The sequence below is a fragment of the Hemiscyllium ocellatum genome, chromosome 5, assembly GCF_020745735.1.
Source record: "Hemiscyllium ocellatum isolate sHemOce1 chromosome 5, sHemOce1.pat.X.cur, whole genome shotgun sequence".
Classification (NCBI taxonomy): Eukaryota; Metazoa; Chordata; class Chondrichthyes; order Orectolobiformes; family Hemiscylliidae; genus Hemiscyllium; species Hemiscyllium ocellatum.
This window is the reverse complement of record NC_083405.1, coordinates 117,018,344-117,038,379: the sequence shown is the minus strand read 5'-3', so window position 1 is coordinate 117,038,379 and position 20,036 is coordinate 117,018,344. Positions and strand designations below refer to the sequence as shown.

At 40.6% G+C, this 20,036-nt stretch overlaps 1 protein-coding gene across 1 annotated transcript in view; it reads right to left on the bottom strand.

Moving 5' to 3' along the window:
- Window positions 1–373: 373 nt before the first annotated feature.
- The window catches only part of lmbr1 (limb development membrane protein 1), a 270,045-nt gene continuing 250,382 nt past the window's right edge, over window positions 374–20,036 (bottom strand). Inside the window, exons 16-17 of the mRNA XM_060825130.1 lie at window positions 3,315–3,476; window positions 374–1,066 (exon numbers count right to left, since the gene is read on the bottom strand). Coding sequence (XP_060681113.1) covers window positions 981–1,066; window positions 3,315–3,476 — 248 coding nt within the window. The 3' untranslated portion in view covers window positions 374–980. The remainder of the gene's footprint in view (window positions 1,067–3,314; window positions 3,477–20,036) is intronic.

Genomic DNA, 20,036 nt, shown 5'->3' with positions numbered 1-20,036 from the left:
TTCAAGATACCAATGACATTTATTACTCAGTTGCAGTAACATTGAAATTATAAACATAAGATTCATATTTAGAATGGTTGTCCATACATTCCCAGTCTCTACAATCAATGAAGCAGACTAGGAAAAATAGGGAGTAGGTTTGCTGCAAATTGTTTATCCAAACACTATGCAGGTCACCTGTCAGAATACGTCTAAATAGTATCCAGATCCTGGTTTGTGCTAAGAAACAGCAAGTACACTGGCTTCCAGTTGGTGCCAAGGAGAGGGCATTCACCTTATAGTGACATTAATACAGATTGAATCTTGCTCATTAATAAAAAATACAAATTTAATTTCTGTTTTACGACAGAAGATCGTAAACAGACTTGTCATAATGTTATTGGAGAGGTTAGTGAAGAAACATTTTCTTTCTGATTAAAATTGCAGTAGGAATGCAGTTTTATGTGATCTTAATTGGAAATGAGGCATTCTGTTCCAAAGCAGAAACTGGGAATGGCTCCACAATGTTAACCTAAGCAACAGCCAAAAAAAACCAGAGCTCCCTGGAAGAACATGTTTGCATGCCCAGACTTCACAAAAAAATCTCTCTTGGTGGCATATTTTCTAGTAGTAGTACTGAGTGTGTGTTTTAGTGAGAAACTAAGCAATTACCTTCTAATGACCCAAAACTTTAAATCACTGCCAAAGAGATTTCAAATCATAATCAAAAGATGTGTAGAAGGTAGTCTAAATACTGCATGATAGTCCAAGCAAAGCACATTCAGCCATACCTCAAACTCTTGCTGAAATGGAGTGAGTCCCAAACATGTACTTCCTGTGCATTTCTCAGATAACATTGTTCCACAACAGAACCCTTCTCTGACTTCCACTAGCAGCTGAAAATAAATGACTGTGAAGACTCCCGGCAGAACTGAGGGGAATGGAATGTCATATGACTGAATTGTTTGCATCCTGAAAGTTGTCTGTTGCTTTATCAGGTATCAGAATGATTTTTGGTGTCCATTTGCAGAATGCAGAACCTTCTCTGACTCCTGCGTCCTATTTGAAAGATGTAGACTATTCAAACCTGGACAGAAGAGGAAAAAATGTTTATCCCTATGTTATACAAAGAGCTTAATTAACAGTTTACAAATGTTTGCCCTGCATTTGTTTGCATTATTATCAAAACTAGTTAGATCCAGCTACATTTAAAAAAAGGATGTTTTTCCAAACCGTTGCACCACACTAAACAAGTATCAAAATTAAGGATTCCAGTCACCTCAGCTACATAATAGAAGGAAACTATTTCCATAATTTTTATTTCTCTTTGAACTTTGCATGATGTACAAGATTAGAACAAAATGTTGATTTACTGAAACCCCTGGAAAATATGTTCAGCTAGAATTACCAAGAGTGTGAAGCTTTAATAAGAATTTCTAATTAAAAAACACGATTAAAACTTTTGGGAAATTATAATCACAGATTTTTCCTTTTATTCTTCCCCATTCCCCACCTTTCATTTGCTCAAAATTCATTATATTCCTAACTAACCCCACTTCCCAGGAAAAGTCAGAGACTAGAATCAATAACTTTTTCTCTCTCCATGGATACTGTTGGGTGTGTACAGCATTTTCTGCTTTTTCCTATTGTGTGCTGGATGTGATACAACACCACCCCAGCAAAAAGCCACATTTGTCCCACTGGAGCTCAAAACATATTTTCTAAATAATGTCTTGAATGCATTGAAGAAGTGTACTCACAGACAGAAATTCTTTGTGGTCAACCTTGGTATGAACTGCAGTAACAGGTAATCATAAATGGGTTGGGGCTGACAGCAGTACCATGCACAATCTATACTGATCTGAAACTAATACTTAAAGTATAATAGCACCCTATTTTGTTTCATGTCAAGTATTTTAGAAGTGTCACAGAAACGTCGAATATAGGGACAGGAGGAGGCCAATCGACCCTTCAAACCTGCTCCACCTTTCATCGCAATCATGGCTGATCATCCAACTCAACAGCCTAATCCTGCTTTCTCCCCATAATCTTGGGTCTCATTCATCCCAAGTGCTATATCTAACTGCCTCTTGAATACATTCAATGCTTTGGCGTCAACTACTTCCTGTGGCAATAAATTCCACAGACTCACCACTCATTTGGTGAAGAAATGTCTCATCTCCATCCTAAATGGTCCACCATGAATCCTGAGACTGTGACCCCTGGTTCTTGATGCACCCATCATTGGGCACATTCCCCCCAATCTACCCTGTCTTGTCCTGTTAGAATTTTCTAAGTTTCTATGAGATCCCCCTCATTCATCTGAACTCCAGCAAAAACAATCCTAACTTAGTCAATCTCTCATCATACGCCAGTCCCACCATCCCCAGAATCAGCCTGGTAAACCTCAATGTGGCCTGTCACCAAGCTCTTTATAACTGCAACACATCCCTGCTCCTGTACTCGAAACCTTTCACAATGAAGGCCATCATACCATTTGCCTTCTTTACTGCCTGCTGCACCTTCATGCATACCTTCAGCAATTGGTGAACAAGGACACCCAGGTCCCGCTGCACACTCTCCTCTCCCAATTTACAGCTATTCAAGTAGTAATCTGCCTTCTTGTTTTTGCTTCCAAAGTGAATAACCTCACATTTATCCAAATTATACGCATTTGCCACCAATTTGCCCACTCACCCAGCCTGCCCAGATTATGCTGAAATATCTCTGCATCCCCGTCACAGTTCATCCTCCCACCCAACCTGGTATCATCTGCAAATTTTGAGATATTACATTTTGTTCCTTAATCCAAATCATTAATATATATTGCGAATAGCTGGGGCCTAGCACAGATCCCTGCGACACCGCACTAGTTACTGCCTGCCAATTTGAAAAGGAGCCATCAATTCCCACTGGTTCCTCAATGCTAACCAGTTTTCTATCCATCTCAGTACACTTTCCCCAATCCCATGCACTTGAATCTTGCAGAATAATCTTTTATGTGGGACTTTGTCAAACGCTTTCTGAAAAGTCCAAATGTACCACATCGACTGGCTCAGACTTGATGAGCTGGAGTCTGAACATCAAACATTGAGGCACATCAGGGAGGGGCAAGAATTACCTGGATGCTGTATTTCAGGAGACAGTCACACCCTTTAGATTAACTAATTTGAATTTGGCCAGTGGTCAGGGACAAGAGTGTGTGGCTGTGAGTGAGGCAGGTAGAGGGATCTAGGAATTAGAATTGAAGGAGCCTCAGCCCCTATCATTGTCCAACAAGAGAATAGAAAGAAAAGTTATTGGATTGATGGAAGTTGATAGATAATAAACCTTACCTAAAGCTTTAAGAAGTTCTTCTCTTACAGCAGATGTAAATTTTCGAATCAGGCATAGCGATGTTACCACAGCAAATAATAGATTATATGAGAGTACAATGTAAAAGTTGCCCAGCCAGTTGAACCTTCCAAAGTCTCCAAGTAGGTCAAATCTGGTTATTCCTGTTAAAAACAAGTATCGCTGAGAATAGAGAAACATCAAGTCCACACAAAAGAGATAACAGATTAATATAGTGGCAGATTGTGATATAAACTGCTTTTCTGCACATCCGAAAGCAAGCTGTGACCAAGAGCTTGCAACATTTAGGAACCTACAAAAAAACAGAATTTCATTTTACCTTCTATGTAACTGCTTTATACATAACTTCCAAGAAGAATGCAAAGTAATATTCAAAGAAGTCACATCACAAATATGGATAAATATTTAAGTAGTCAAATAGCACTTAATATAATGCAATTTTTTTTCTCTCCAGTCTTTTTAAGTTGCAGAGGTTAACATTTGCTTTGGGAAGCATTGCTGAAACATTGGATACTAAATTCCATTGACTGAGATGTGTGGGAGCCACAGGCTGGTATTTAACAAAATGGAGTAGCATCCCTCAGTAAATCAATCTGAAATCAGTTACTTGATTGTCAGTGCTCAGTTCTACTGTGTCATCCTCGCTATATTGTTTTGGAGTAAGAATACACTGGACCATGACTGCTTCTGTTCTAAAGGTAAATGATATTGAAGTGGAATAGAGTAGAAACTATAGCACTAGAATCATGAATACATTAATACTTTGCAAGTCAACTTAAAACATATATGTTGTTAACACTTAATGTATTTATAATAATATCAAGTAACTGTTCATATCATGAAATGCCGGAGGGATTCTAAGCCAGTGCTGAAATATTGGTGCATCATATCCAATATTTTGAAGAATGCAATGTTATTTTGGTAAAAACAGAGAAAGGCAGTTTAATTAGTTCAAACCTAACTTGAAATTAGTGAGTTTTGAGAAGATTTGTAGCTCAGATTGAGGTTCTGGATGTAGGTTTGCTCACTGCGCTAGAAGGTTCATTTCCAGACGTTTCATCACCCTATTAGGTAACATCTTCAGTGGGCCTCCAGGCGAAGCACTGTTCATGATTCATGCTTTCTATTTATATGTTTGGGTTTCTTTGGGTTGGTGATGTCATTTCCTGTTCTTTTTCTCAGGGTGGTAGATGGGGTCTAACTTGATGTGTTTGTTGATAGAGTTACGGTTGGAATGCCATGCTTCTAGGAATTCTCGTGCATGTCTCTTGCTTGTCCTGGGATGGATGTGTTGTCCCGGTTGAAGTGGTGTCCTTTCTTATCTGTATGTAAGGATACTAGTGACAGAGGGTCATATCATTTTGTGGCTATTTGATGTTCATGTATACTGGTGGCTAGCTTTCTGTTTGTTTGTCCAATGTAGTGTTTGTCACAGTTCTTGCATGGTATTTTGTAAATGACATTTGTTTTGCTTCTTGTCTGTATGGGGTCTTTCAAGTTCATGAGCTGCTGTTTTAGTGTATTGGTGGGTTTGTGGGCTACCATGATGCCAAGGTGTCTAAGTAGCCTGGCAGTCATTTCCAAGATGACTTTGATGTAGGGGAGAGTGGCTAGGGTTTCTGGACATGTTTTGTCTGCTTGTTTGGGTTTATTGCTGAGAAATCGGCAGACTGTGTTCATTGGGTATCCATTCTTTTTGAATATGCGGTATAGGTGATTTTCCTCTGCTCTGCGTAGTTCCTCTGTGCTGCAGTGCGTGTTGACTCGCTGAAATAATGTCCTGATACAGCTTTGTTTTGTTCAGCCAGACCCAAGTTTGTGGCACCATCGTTTACTCACTGCACAGAAGTGGAGGAAGATGAGTGGAAGGGCAGAAGTGATGTGGAATTCATTAGTCAGGAGAACAGACAGCTACCTCTGCAGCCATAGTTATGACAATAACAAATCAAGGATGGCACAGAGCAACAAAAGGTCATTGTGCTGGGGAGGCTAATAAGCCAAAAGGTCTTGGCCCACAAATGGTACTGACACCATAGGTAGAAGATGGATGAAACTAAATTTTAGGAATCTATGACAGAGATTAAAAAGCATGACCTCCAAAACCATACCATCAGGATTATTCTAAATTCCATACGTTCCATGGTTCTGGCACCAAACTTCATCCCCTGAATTAAACTGGTCGCTCACGCTTAGAAGATGCATTCAGCCGACACTGGTGTTCCTGCAGCTATTTCACCCCTGCCCCCAGGTCTGGAAATATCAGGTTTAATCTAATGTCGAGTTTTCTCCCCAGCAGCAACGCTGCTGGAATTATCCCTGTTGTTGCATACAGGGTGGTCCGAAAATTGAACAGGATAGTTGGTATTAAGAGACTCTATAAGCTCCTTTAAGCCTACGTTTAAGGTTTGGACGGCTCTTTTTGCTGAACCATTGGACGATGGATGGTGTCAAGCTGTACTTATGTGCTGAATGCCACTGGACTTTAAGAAATATTCAAACTCCCTGCTAGAAATGACATCCCATTGTCTGAGATCAATACTTCTGAAAGTCCATGTATCATGAATGATGCTCGCAGCTTCTTAATCATCAACCCGAGTTTGCTAAACGAACTTAATGCACGTCCAACCACTAACAATGAGTGTCCACAATGGCCAGGAACATTGAGCCTATGAGAGGACTGGCATAGTCAACATCCAACAGAGTCCAGGGTTACCCTGTTATTTCTAAGAGGGTGGGGTGCTGCTGGTGTCAATTTTTGTCCTGGTTGGCAGTCTGGGCACTGCCACACCAACACAACTAATCTTGGTTGGCAACCAATCTTGGCCACCAGACATAACTTCTGGTCAGCACCTTCATCTTGGAAACCCCTGGATGACCCTGGTGGAGCAACCTTTACTTGGGACAATCACCCTTTCTCCCCACCACATTCTCTCATGACAAGGCCAGCAGCAGTGCCTGTTTGAAGTCCAATTGGGCTTCAGCTAGTAGGCGCTTCTGCATGGTTACATCATTAATTTCAGATTGCAAAGGGGGTCTCAGAATCTCATACAGGATCAACTCAAAATCACATGCTTCTGCCTCATCGTAACCTCGTCAAAAATCTGGATATGGATTCCCCTGCTTCTCTCTCAGCCAAACAAAACCAACAGTGTCTCAGAATTAGGTGGTGGTTTGGAGTCATCATATTCATTAACCAACACTCTCAACTGTTAGGAGGTTTTACTATCTGGTACTGCTGGGAATGTGAAGTCCCTTGTAACTGAAAATGCTGCAGATCCACATTACTTGTTGCTTTTCATCTGACCTAACAATACTTGCCCAGAAAAGATATTGCATTCTTCCCACACACTGGGCCAAGTCTTTGACAACAGGGTCAAATGAGTGAAGCTTCCCAAATTGAGGCATGATGTCAGAAATGCTTACTCCAACTCAAGATGATAGCTACAAGCAAGTATTCTTCAGGCACGTCCTGTCTTTTCCCATCACCACTGAAATAACTACACAGAGGCCAGTTCCTGTCACCAAGTCACCCTTAATTTACCACTGTACAATACACTGGCAAAAGTCAAAGTCAGCCCTCAATTGAGGAGATTATAATCTCCTGATCATATTTTTTCGAAGAGTAACATACAGAACGACGGATTTCATTCATTTCAGGTTTGTCTGTTGAAAATCGGTTTAAAACCGTTGTACTGTGATGGCTGAGAATCAAAACTGCACCGAATAGCTCGGAAGGCAGCAATGCTCACCACTATAATCACCAACACCACCACTAGACTCTCTTGGTTATTTTTTCTCTTTAGAGTCAGTCACCAAAACTGAGGAGATTCTAAATCTCCTGGTTTTTGTTTTGACATAGCGAGCAGGGCAATGGCAGACATCCAGTTCATGGCCACTGCCATCCAATGCCTTAAAACGGCAGTGCCCAGACCCGACATAGTGCACCAGTTGGAAGATGCTCAGGTGTGGGGTGGAATTCCGTCTATGCTCACCCCTGCCTGAACAGAATTTCACATTGGCCCCAAGGTCCCATACTTCCCGCGGGCGCATATGCCCCACAACCTGAGCCGCCTCCAGAATTTTAGTTTTGTCCCCTTCAGGGATGTATCACAGTGGGCCCTGTATCGACTGCTGCTTCACACCATCCACCTCTTTTCCCTCATCTACTGCCTGGACACGCCTTGACTTCGTGAAGCCATGCTATGTTTGATTGGAGTGTGTATTCCTAAATGCCCAGCTTTATAATAGAAGCTGACATTTTCTCAGTAACAGACACTAAACATCTAGCCTATTGATAAGCCTTTTGTAGTCTCCTTCTGCTTTCAGATAAAAATATTCCATTAACAGTTTTCCAATCTTTGGGATTTTTCCAGAATGGAAGAATTCTAAGATTGCTACCAGTGTATCCACTATCTCTGTAGTTATTTCTTTTAATGTCCTAGAATGCATCCCATTAGGCCCAGGGGACTTATCAGATTTTAGTCCTATTATTTCCCCAACACATTTTCTCCAGTGACACTTTTCGTAATTATTTCCTCTCGATTACTTACATATTTTGGAAAGTTACTGCTGACTTCTACTGTAAAAACTGAGACCAGAACATTCCAGATTACAATTGTAGCATTCATAGTACTTTGCTTTTGTTTTAAGGATTAGGCAATTTTAGATTTAGTATCAAGTAATGAGAAAGACAAATCATTCTAATTGAACTTTCATAAAACAGTGACCAATGATAAACTTTTGCATTAAATTTGAAAGCGATATTGTTAATTCTGAAACTGTAGACTCAAATCTGAACAAAGCGAACAATTAACCATTAGGGATGAGTTAGCCGTGAAGGATTTGGAAAATATACAAATTTTTAATTGTAAGAATTTAAAGAAGGTCTATACATTCCTCTAAAGGTAAGAAAATTCAACAGGGAAGGTGAATCAACCGTGGCTAAACCAAGAATTCACTTTTAAAGTTGCCAGAAAACATGTCCAACCTAAAATTATGCCCTGTTGTGATAGCCAGAGACTTTTTCCCAGGGCAGAAATGGCCATCACGAGGGGGCATAATATTAAGGTGATTGCAGGAAGGTTTAGGGGAGATATCAGAAATAGGTTCTTTACATAGAAAGTGGTGGATGCGTGGAATGAACTGCCAGCAGTGGTAGTAAAGTCAGATACATTAGGGACATTTAAGCGACTCTTGGATAGATACATGAAAGTTAGTACAATGCAGGGTATGTAGATTAATATGATCTTAGAGTAGGATAAGAGGTTGCCACAGCATTGAGGGCCGAAGGACCTGTGCTGTCCTGTACTGTTCTATGTAAGGATTATGAGCAATTTTGAATTCAAAGAATGATCAAGAAATTCAAAAATGATAAAGAAAGGGAAAGGAGAATGTGAAGGCAAGCTAGCAAGAAAAATAAAGGCAAACAGTAAAATCTTTTCCAGCTATGGGAAAAGAAAAAGACGACGACCATGTCCACTTTGGATGGATATAAAAGAATTTATAATGAAAAACAGGGAAGTGGCAAAGAAGTTAGACAATTGTTTGCTGCGTGTCTTTACAGAAGCAGTTACAGAAAATTTCCTGAAATACCAAGGAACCAAAGGAACTGACTGAAATTTGTACATATAAAGGGGCAGTATTCAAAAAAAGTTACTGGATTAAAGGCTGATCAACCTCTAGATCTGTCACATGGACCAGATGAGCTACATATGACAGATCGAAGGAGGTGGCAATAGGGTGCGTGGATGTGTTGTTGCTCATCTTGCAAAAATATAGAGATTTTGAAAAACTTCCTGCGGTCTGTAAAGAAGAAAATGAGAGAGTACTGTTTAAGGCAGAGAGGAGAAAATTCAGAACCACAGACAAAACTCGCTTGACAAAATTACGAAGAAAAATATCAAGTTCTGTCATACAGAAGTGAAAACTATAAACTTAAAAAGTAAGGTTATAATTGGGTAGAATCAACATGGACTTATGAAAGGAAAATCAAGTTTGAAAAATCTGTTTGTCTTTTTATTAAGGTTGTTCCTTACAACACATATAAAGGAGAACCAGTGAATGTGGCTCATTTAGATCTTCAGAAGCTCCCACAAAGAAAATGTAAACAACATTACAGCACCGAGAATTGAAGGGATATCTTCATATAGATGAGAATAAGTTAACATACAGAAAACAGAACAGGAATACATGAATCATTTTCAGGATGGCAAGCTGTTGCTAGTAGATACAACTAGGATCAGCGTTGGGCCACAGCTATTCATTATCTATAAATGATTTGGATTTGGAGACCAAATGTAATATTTCCAAATTTGTTCACGGCACAAAACTAGGTGAAAATATAAGTTGTGAGAAGGTTGCAAGGAGGCTACAAATAGTTTGAGACGGGCTAGGTAAATGGGCAAGAACATTAAATATAGAATTTAATGTGAAGAAGTGTGAAGTTAGCTACTTCAATGAAAAAAAAATTCTCAAGCAATGAGAGGTTGGGAAGTGTTAATGGCCAAAACGACCAAAGTGTTTTTCTTCATGAGTCATTAAAAACTAGCATGTAGGTTTGACAAGCAATTAGGAAAGCAAATGCTAGCTGGGCTCAAGGAACTGAGTGCAGTATTTCTAATATTAAAGACATCAAGGGATATGGGTAGTGTGGGAAAGAGACAAAGCAGGACTTATACACTTAATGGTAAGGTCCTAGGGAGTGATGTTGAACAAAGAGACCTTGGAGAGCAGGATCATAGCTCCTTGAAAGTAGAGTTGTAGATAGATAGGATAGTGAAGGGGACACCAAATCCACTGAATACAGGACATTGGTTAGGCCACTATTGGAATATTGCATGCAATTCTGGTCTCCTTCCTATCGGAAAGATGTTGTAAAATTTGAAAGGGTTCAGAAAAGATTTACAAGGATTTGCAGGGTTGGAGAATTTGAGCTTTAGGAAGAGGTTCAATAGGCTGGACTGTTTTCCCTGGAGCGTTGAATGCTGACGGATGACCTCAGAGGTTTATAAAATGATGAGGGAGCATGGATAGGATAAATAGACAAAGTCTTTTCCCTGGGGTGGGGGAGTCCAGAACTAGAGGGCATAGGTTTAGGGTGAGAGGGGAAAGTTATAAAAAGGGACCTAAGGGGCAACTTTTTCCACACTGAGGGTAGTACGTGTATGGAATGAGCTGCCACAGGAAGTGGTGGAGGCTAGCACAACTGTAACATTTAAAAGGCTTTAGAGGGATATGGGCCAAGTGCTGGCAAATGGGACTAGATTCGGTTAGGATATCTGGTCGGCATGGACGAGTTGGACTGAAGGGTCTGTTTCCATGCAATAAATCTGACTCTAAGATCTGGTCAACATCCAACCTTGGATGAAGTAGCAAGTAGCATTAGCACTAGTGTATGCTTACAAAGGTTTTGAACACAAAAAAGTACTTGTCCTTAATTCAAATTCGTGTGCGTTGTATTATTGTATTTAACAGTGTCAGGTCAAATTCAAATAGAACCAGTTATTGCACAGCATCTATGTGATCATTCGAAGGAATGGAAATACTCAGCAATACTGGGTACAGCTATGAAGACAGCAATACATGAAATGTTTTGACAAATTTGATGTCTTCAGAAATGATTTTGGTTTTTAAAAACAATGAAGGAAAATTCTGTTTATTGTTAGTTAAAGGGGCCAGTAGAGATATAACGAAAGGATGAGCCTGGGATAAAATAGGAGAGATTAAATGACAAAAGTGCCATTTAACAAAAGGAAAAAAAGGTGTGGCCATGGTCATAGCAAAGAAACAAAGCATTTGTCCAGAATGAATGCGAATCTGTTTTTTTTTTAAAGATTAGATTCCCTATAGTGTGGAAGTAGGCCCTTCGGCCCAACGAGTCCACAACAACCCCGCGAAAAGTAACCCACCCAGATCCGTTTCCCTCTGACTAATTCACCTAACACTATGGGCAATTTAGCATGGCCAATTCACTTGACCTGCACATCTTTGGATTGTGGGAGGAAACCCGCACAGACACTGGGAGAACGTGCAAACTCCACACAGGCAGTCACCCATTGAACCCGGGAACCTGGTGCTGTGAAGGAACAGTGCTAATCACTGATTTTGCTTTCACACAAAACAAACATGTCCTCTGTATTTATCTACCTTCAGAAGAGTTAGATTGGACTGAAAATGTTAACTCTGTTTCTCTCTCCACTGCTAGAGATTTTAAGCACTTCCCGTTTTTATTTAACATTTCTAGCAACCGTAATATTTTGCTTTTTATCCACTGACCACAATGCTTTATGTTAAGGTTGCTTTGCAGGTGACTAAAAGGTCAGCACATGATCGAGCGAACTGTCAGCTTTCTGAAAAAACCTTCAAGCATATAGGCCAGGAAGAAATGCTATTTATGCTAAGTGCTTTGTTAGCTGCTGCTGCTGTCACTTCAACTTCATACAAAACAAAATGCAAACCTTCAAGTCAACACCAAATTATCGAGACAACCCACATTTTACAACACATTGACGAGTGAAGAATGTCCATTTTGCAACATTAGTGTGTGCATGGATGATTACATTTCAGCCTAAGAAAACTTATCCCATTTCTTTTTCAATAGTATTGAGTATTTATCAGAGTATGAGAACGAGTAAGATTTGTCTTGGTAAATGTACCCAAGAGTCTGGTTGTGCAGGGGTGTGACCTCTGGGCCAGAGGGGTCAGGTTCAAGTCCTACTTGCCGTGGAGGTGTGCCCAAAACAGGTTGATGATTTTTTTTTTTGTAAATGTCTCCATTAAAACATAAACAGTACAGCACAGTGCAGGAACGGGCCCTTCAGCCTATGATGTTGTGTCAAATGTGATGCCAAATTAAACTAATGCCTTCTGCCTGCCCTTGGTCCACATCCCTCCATTCCTTGCATGTTCATGTACTTATCTCAAAAGTCCCTTAAACACTCTATCGTTTATCACTATCCCTGGCAGCACATTCTAGACACCTAACACACTGTAAAAAGAACACTTGCCCCACACATCTCCTTTGAACTTTCCCTCTATCACTTTAAATGCACGCCTGCTCATATTAGGTCTCCGTTGCCGATGATCTATTCAAGCTAGTGAAATGAAAACCACAATTGCATTAAAATAGTGATGGTATCTGTACATTTAAAAAACAAGTTGTGCTCAGTGTATATCTTTAAACCTGAAGAAATTATGGCCAGGATTTTGTCATCAGGGCATCACCCATCAGCCAAATAACCAGCAGGGAATACTAATTAGTATCCTGGAGGAGAAAAACTCACAAAAATATTTGTCTTTCAGTTGTCATTCCACTTAAGTGGCCACCCAGTCACCGGCCTTCTGTATCATGGAGTCAACAGTAGGAGTCAAAAACTGGGGAATGACTTTCAGCAGCTACCATCCGACCCAAAGTTAGGTTCCTTAATCAGACACACAATGCTCACCTACACTGGACACCTCTCCATCCTGAGTAGGATTCATCAGATGGCATTCGGAGGGTACAAGAAAGGCACGCATCCCCAATGAATTCCTAAGCCACCTCTAAACTGTAGTTGGCTCAGCGATTCTGAATGTCAACTTGCTCATTCATAGCCTCAATAAATATTCTGTCAGTGGCAGTTTTTAAATCTCTCACCAACCCTTCTGCCCACCCGCTTAAGCGGAAGAGGTTTTGCTGCAATTAGCAGATTGATATGAATCCTTTCTCACAATCAAATGGGTCTCACTGCCATGCTTCCCATCACAATAGGCTGCATCAAACCTCGGCTGAAAATGTGTTGCTGGAAAAGCGCAGCAGGTCAGGCAGCATCCAAGGAACAGGAAATTTGACGTTTCAGGCATAAGCCCTTCATCAGGAATGAGGAAAGTGTGTCCAGCAGGCTAAGATAAAAGGTAGGGAAGATGGACTTGGGGGAGGGGCGATGGAGATGTGATAGGTGGAGCTTCTGTGCAGAGGAGATGACCTGGGGGGTGCAGTGAGAGAGGGACTCACTGAAATCCTTGTAGAGGGAGGAAGAGAGCTTCTTCAAGGAAGGCATCCTTGCAAGAGGATTCGCAGTAGGTTGAAATCTTCGAGGAGAAAGTGTGGTCTGCAGACGCTGGAGATCAAAGCTGAAAATGTGTTGCTGGGAAAGCGTCGAATTTCCTGTTCCTTGGATGCTGCCTGACCTGCTGCGCTTTTCCAGCAACACATTTTCAGCTCTGATCTCCAGCATCTGCAGACCTCACTTTCTCCTCGAAGATTTTAACCTACTGCGAATCCTCTTGCAAGGATGCCTTCCTTGAAGAAGCTCTCTTCCTCCCTCTACAAGGATTTCAGTGAGTCCCTCTCTCACTGCACCCCCCAGGTCATCTCCTCTGCACAGAAGCTCCACCTATCACATCTCCATCGCCCCTCCCCCAAGTCCCTCCTCCCTACCCTTTAGCTTAGCCTGCTGGACACACTTTCCTCATTCCTGATGAAGGGCTTATGCCCGAAACGTCGAATTTCCTGTTCCTTGGATGCTTCCTGGCCTGCTGCGCTTTTCCAGCAACACATCTTCAGCTATGATCTCCAGCATCTGCAGACCTCACTTTCTCCTCTGCATCAAATCTCGCCCAACTTATGTCACCCGAGAATCTCATAGGTATTCTTCAAATTTGTTCCTAATTGAATTAATCAATCACTCTCCACTAAATTTGCTGTGCTTAATCTTGCATATAGGCTATTAAATTGTCACAAGTACAAACAGGTGGGAAGAATACCCTACACAATTTAAGACATGAAACAAAATTTCTCGATTAAGTGGTGGTTTTGGTTATGAGATTTTGTGATTGTTAGAAGAGAATTTGATCTCTCTTTAGAAGTGAAAGTTTGAGGCAATCTGATGCAGAGTTCACAGTCAGTTATTTAGATGCTGACTTTGCCAAATGACATTCAAGATCCAAAACCATAAAATAGTTAAACGAGGTCACAATATTCACCAGCATTGTGCTGTGTCAAGAACTTTTGCAAAGAATTCACCAATAACCTGCTCACTGATGCTCATGGTCCTGTTTAGATCACTCCGTGGCAGATGTCAGCACAGTCTCAATCCAGACAGGAGAAAAGGAGCTAACTCAAGAGCTTTTGACCAGCTACAGTATTAAGAATCTCTAGTAAAACTGAATCAAGATATTACTCTCCACCAACTGGAGTCATATCTAATTTAAAGACTATTGTGGTTGCTGGGGGTCATTTACAAGGCACAAGTATGAGAGAATATTTCCATTTGCCTGCATGAGCGTGGCTGCAACAATATTTGAGGGGTCTGGCTTCACTCAGAACAGAACAGCCTGTTTGACTGGCACAAGCAGGAGGCAAAAAGACCACAGCAAGCCAGGCAGCATCAGGAAATGCAGATGGTAACATTTTGGGGTGACTCCAGCAACCACTTTAAATACTCTTTCATTCCACGATTAGTGTTATCTGGGCTGGAATTTGTACCATTGAGGCTTCATTATGGAAACTCATCAGATTTTCTTCAATAGCACTTTCCAAACCGGTATAATGTACTTTGAAAGACAAGGGCAGTGGATGCATGGGAAATCCACCACCTGCAAGTTCCACCCAAAGTTGCTCGCTACTCTAGCCTGGAAATACATAATTCCTTCATGACTGATGTGTCAAAATTCTGAAAAATCCTTTCTTAACAGCAGTATGGATGCACAGACTGCAGTGATTCAAGGTGACTAATCATCACTTTCATGAAAAGGTATTGGGGATGGGAAATTTATTGGCCTTGTTTATATTGACTGACATCACACAAACAAACAAAAAAAAAAGTCAGGTATCAGAGAATGAAGAACTCAAGCATTGAAAGAAGGCACATGTTAAAAAATGCATCTTATACACATTCAGTCAATGTTTTCTGGATAAGTGAGTGAAAAACTGTATTTCGCACACTTTTTACACAATTGAGTATAACCACTGTGCCACCGTGCCGCCCACAAATGATTTGGAGATGCCGGTGTTGGACTGGGGTGTACAAAGTTAAAAATCACACAACACCAGGTTATAGTCCAATAGGTTTAATTGGAAGCACACTAGCTTTTGGAGCGACGCTCCTTTATCAGGTGATTGCGGAGAGCTCGATCGTAACACAGAATTTATAGCAAAAATTTGCAGTGTGATGTAACTGAAATTATACATTGAAAAATTGATTGTCTGTTAAGCCTTTCATCTGTTAGGATACAGTGATAGTTTCACTGTAGAAGTGAAACTATCACTGTATTCTACCAGATTAAAGGCTTAACAGAATCAATTTTTCAATGTATAATTTCAGTTACATCACACTGCAAATTTTTGCTATAAATTCTGTTACGATCGAGCTCTCTACAATCACCTGATGAAGGAGCGTTGCTCCAAAAGCTAGTGTGCTTCCAATTAAACCTGTTGGACTATAACCTGGTGTTGTGTGATTTTTAACTTTTATTAAGATAGAACTTTTATCTCTTTATCATCTAAAATATGGAACATTATAGCACAGTACAAGCCCTTTGGCCCCCGATGTTGCGCTGACCTGTGGAACTGATTTGAAGCCCAATTAACCTATACTATTCCATTTTGATCCATATGTTTATCCAATGATTGTTTAAATGGCCTTAAAGTTGGCGAGTCTACTATTGTTGCAGGCAGTGCATTCCGTGCCCCTACGACACACTGTCGTAGGGGCATGGAATGCACTGGCTGCAACAATAGTAACAAAGAAACTATCTCTGACATCTGTCCTATATCTATCATCCCTCAATTTTAAGCTATGTCTCCTCATGCTAGCCATCACCATTCAAGGAAAAGAGCTCACCCAGTCCACCCTATCTAATCCTCTGATTATCTTATACGTCTCAATTAAGTCACCTCTCAACCTTCTTTTCTCTAACAAAAACAGCCTCAAGTCCCTCAGCCTTTCCTCATAAGACCTTCCCTCCATACCAGGAAACATCCTAGTAAATCTCCTCTGCACCCTTCCCAAAGCATCCACATCCTTCCTATAATGCGACGACCAGAACTGTACGCAATACTCCAAGTGCAGCCACACCAGAGTTTTGTACTGCAGCAGCATGCCCTCCTCAATCCCTCTACCAATAAAAGCTAACACACCGTATGCCTGCTTGCAAGCCTTAGATTAATTAAGCAGCTTTGCCCTTTGATAAAGGTGGGTCAAATAAATCAAACATGATTGGGACTTTGGGTTGAGACAGTTATTGGATTGAGACAGTTATTGGATTTGGTGTCCACTCAACAAAAACAATTCTGTATTGGAGCAGATAACTGTGGCAATGATGGGTTTTAAAGGTCTCCCTTGTTCAGAACTGACAACGGTTGAAATCTCACTACTAGCCCTTCTGTGTTGGCTTGGCTAGAATGGCCATACAACACAAGTAGCATCACATTCCTGGAGATGATGAGCTTGCTTCTGTCTTGGTAACTGCTGGAGTTTTTTGGAAGCAGTCAACTTGCTCATTCTGTGCTGGACAGTAGCCATTTTAAAACACAAAATAAAAAAAAAACGAGCAAGAATCTATTTCCAAAGATAATTTAAACATGGTAATATAGTTTGCTTTGGAAAAAAAATCTCTGCTTTCATACCCTCTTGGCATTATGCTATAAAAGTCCTATAAAGTCACAGAAGGAACCTAATCAGATCGATAGATTTTACAGGGTCTCAGCTTTTAGAACAACCATCAAATATATCAGATCCCACCTCAATGCAGCTGGAGTCCAAAATTTCTTCTAAACCATTTCAGGACGGAAGAAACCCGAAAGGTTAATAAAGATTCCTCTAATAAGCAGGGTGAAAAAGGTGTCATAAAGGGTGTCGGTTACAGTAGATTGATGTGATGCAGAAAAGACTGGCAGAAAATTAGATTATCTCATTCTGGAGAGCTCTAGATTTGGATCGAGTCTATGATTATGTTGTGCCTACATCTAGACCAAGGTTATTCAGGAGATGAGTCATATCAAGGTACCAGCAAAATTCTTTCCATGAAGGTCCCATCTAGTACCAAAGCTGTTTTCCTTCCATGAAGTAATATTTTGCTCCAGTATGTTCTGTTAGCAGCCTTCAGTATTACCCCAGCCAGCTTTGCGAGTTCTCAATGTTCAGCCCCATTCATAACTCCTCAGATACTGAAACAGTACATCTCCAAATATAACAGACCTGGTCAATATACAAACTTGGGCTGAAAAGTGGCAAGTCATATTCATGCTGCATAACTGCCAGGCAATTGCCAATTAGAAACAATCTAACAATGGCATTACCATCACTGAATCTGCAACATTCTGGGGGTTACCATTGATCAGAAACTCCTAGGGTGCAGATAGATAATTCTTTAAAGTTTGCTTCACTTACAGACAAGGTGGTTAAAAAGGAATTTGGCATGCGTGCCGTTACTGCTCAGTCGTCTGAGTATATGAGTTGGGACATTATGTTGAGGTTGTACAGGACATTGCTGAGGCCTGTTCTGGATTACTATGTTGAGTTCTGGTCACCCAGTTATAGGAAGGATATTATCAAGCTGAACAGGATGTTGCCAGGTATGGAAGATTTGAATTATAAAGAAAGGCTGGGTAGGCTAGGACTTTTTCCAAGGAGCTTAAGAGGTTGAGAGATGACCTGATAGAAGTTTCAGGAAATTTCCTGAAGAAGGGCTTATGCCGATTCTCCTGTTCCTCGGATGCTGCCTGGCCTGCTGTGTTTTTCCAGCACCACATTTTTCAACACCAGCTACAAGACACAAGTCAGGAATGTGATGGAATATTCCCCACTTGCCTGGATGAAAACAGCTTCAACAACACTCACGAAGCATGACACTATCCAGGGCAAAGTAGCTTGCTTGATCGGCACCACATGGAGTTCACACCAGTGAGAAGCTGTTTACCTGCTGCTCCGTGTGCATGTAGAGATTTACCTGGCTATGCAGCCCACTGAAATACAAGCAAAATCAGACCAGAGACTGAATCTTTCCTGCATTCAAACTTTACATGTTGAGGTTTTCGAGCTGCCACTACCACAGACATTAACTAAAGCTATTTAGATGGCACCTTTTAAACCCATGATCACTAACCTCGAGAAGGACAAGGACAGCAGATACACAAGTTCACCTCCAAGCCGTTCACCATCCTGACTTGGAAATATATCACTGATCATTCACTGTCGCTGGAACAAAATCGTAAAAATCCCAACAGCATTGTCGGTCTGCCTACAGAACACAGACTGCTGTGGTTCAAGGAGGCAACTTGCTACCACTTTTGCAAGCACAACTACAGATGAATAAATGCTGGCACAGCCAATGCCCATGTCCCATAAGTGAATTTTTAAAAATGCCTCAGTCCAAGTATAGGTAGAAGTAGCCACAATATCTGCTCAGTCATCTTTCTGGAATTTGCAGCTCAAAAGTAAGCTGCACTTCATGAGCTAATTCGATGTGATGAATTAAGAAACATAATGGGTCTTTCATGAATGTTTTCCAGTGATTCAATTCTTTTTAATAAACCTTCAGTGGGGAGTAATAATCTCTATAGTCACTGTGAGATTTTATAAAATATTTCAGATGAAATATAACCAAGTGAAGTTGGTAGCCAGTATAATCCTTATCTCTGCCATGTTATATTAACTTGGTAGATAAGCAGGAGACTGGAAGTACACAGCTAGCCAGGCAGCATCAAGTGGTGGAGAAGTCAGTGTTTCAGGTGTAACCCTTAACTCAACATTTTTACAATTACACAGCTTTTCCTTGAGACATTCCCTGCCTGGTTGACGTTCTGCAACTACAAAGCATTGAAAAGCGTATCTAGCACCTTCACCTCACTGAAGAAACTCAACGCACAACCTGTTTTGAAAACTCTTCACATTTTGACAGTTGTGGCTAATTCTACCACATTAGCTGGGAAAATCCACAATATTCCTTAACAATCAATGATGTTCTAAACAATAACGTAAATTCACTCCATCGCCCAATGTTAATGGGTCTTATAAAAATATTCCAGGATTCAGAGCAATTTGTCTCAAACTAATCAGCCCCTCCTTGAGCCAAATCTCATTTGGATCAAATATCATTGAAATCCTTTGCTAGCTTTTGAGATACATTGATTATTGTAAAACACATCAACTAATAGGGGCGAAAATGGCACCTCACCCACCTTCTTTAGCATTAGTGTTCGTGGTGTAAATGAAATGACTCATAGCCTATTCAGGAATTTAGGGATCATAATAACACGTATAAAACAATGTCTAAAGATGTTAGACCAAAAAAAAAATCACTGAGCCAAAACAGCAAAAGTTGAAATAAGAGGAATTGAAAGAAAAATGCGAAAAGGCATCCTCAAAATTTATATACATGTTCAATGAACTTCTTAAAACGTACTGTCAAGAAGACAGTATACTTTACTTGAAGATGATTTTTGGTGCTTAACAGCAGCAACAAAAATTGGAGGTGCAAGATGAAAACAAGACTACCCATGTGCTACAAAGATGATCTCATGGTCGTAGGGTTAATAAAAATGTTTCAAGACAACAATGCACTATTTATGATCAACAAATTTATATCCATGTATATCCAGGCAATGTACTGCAGATAGGACATTTGCTTCCAGTCATGGCATATGCATAAGAGCAAAAAGGAAATTTTGGGAGTTGTACAGAGCACTGGTGGAGAGGTGGTTCACCAGCATGTTGCCTGGAATG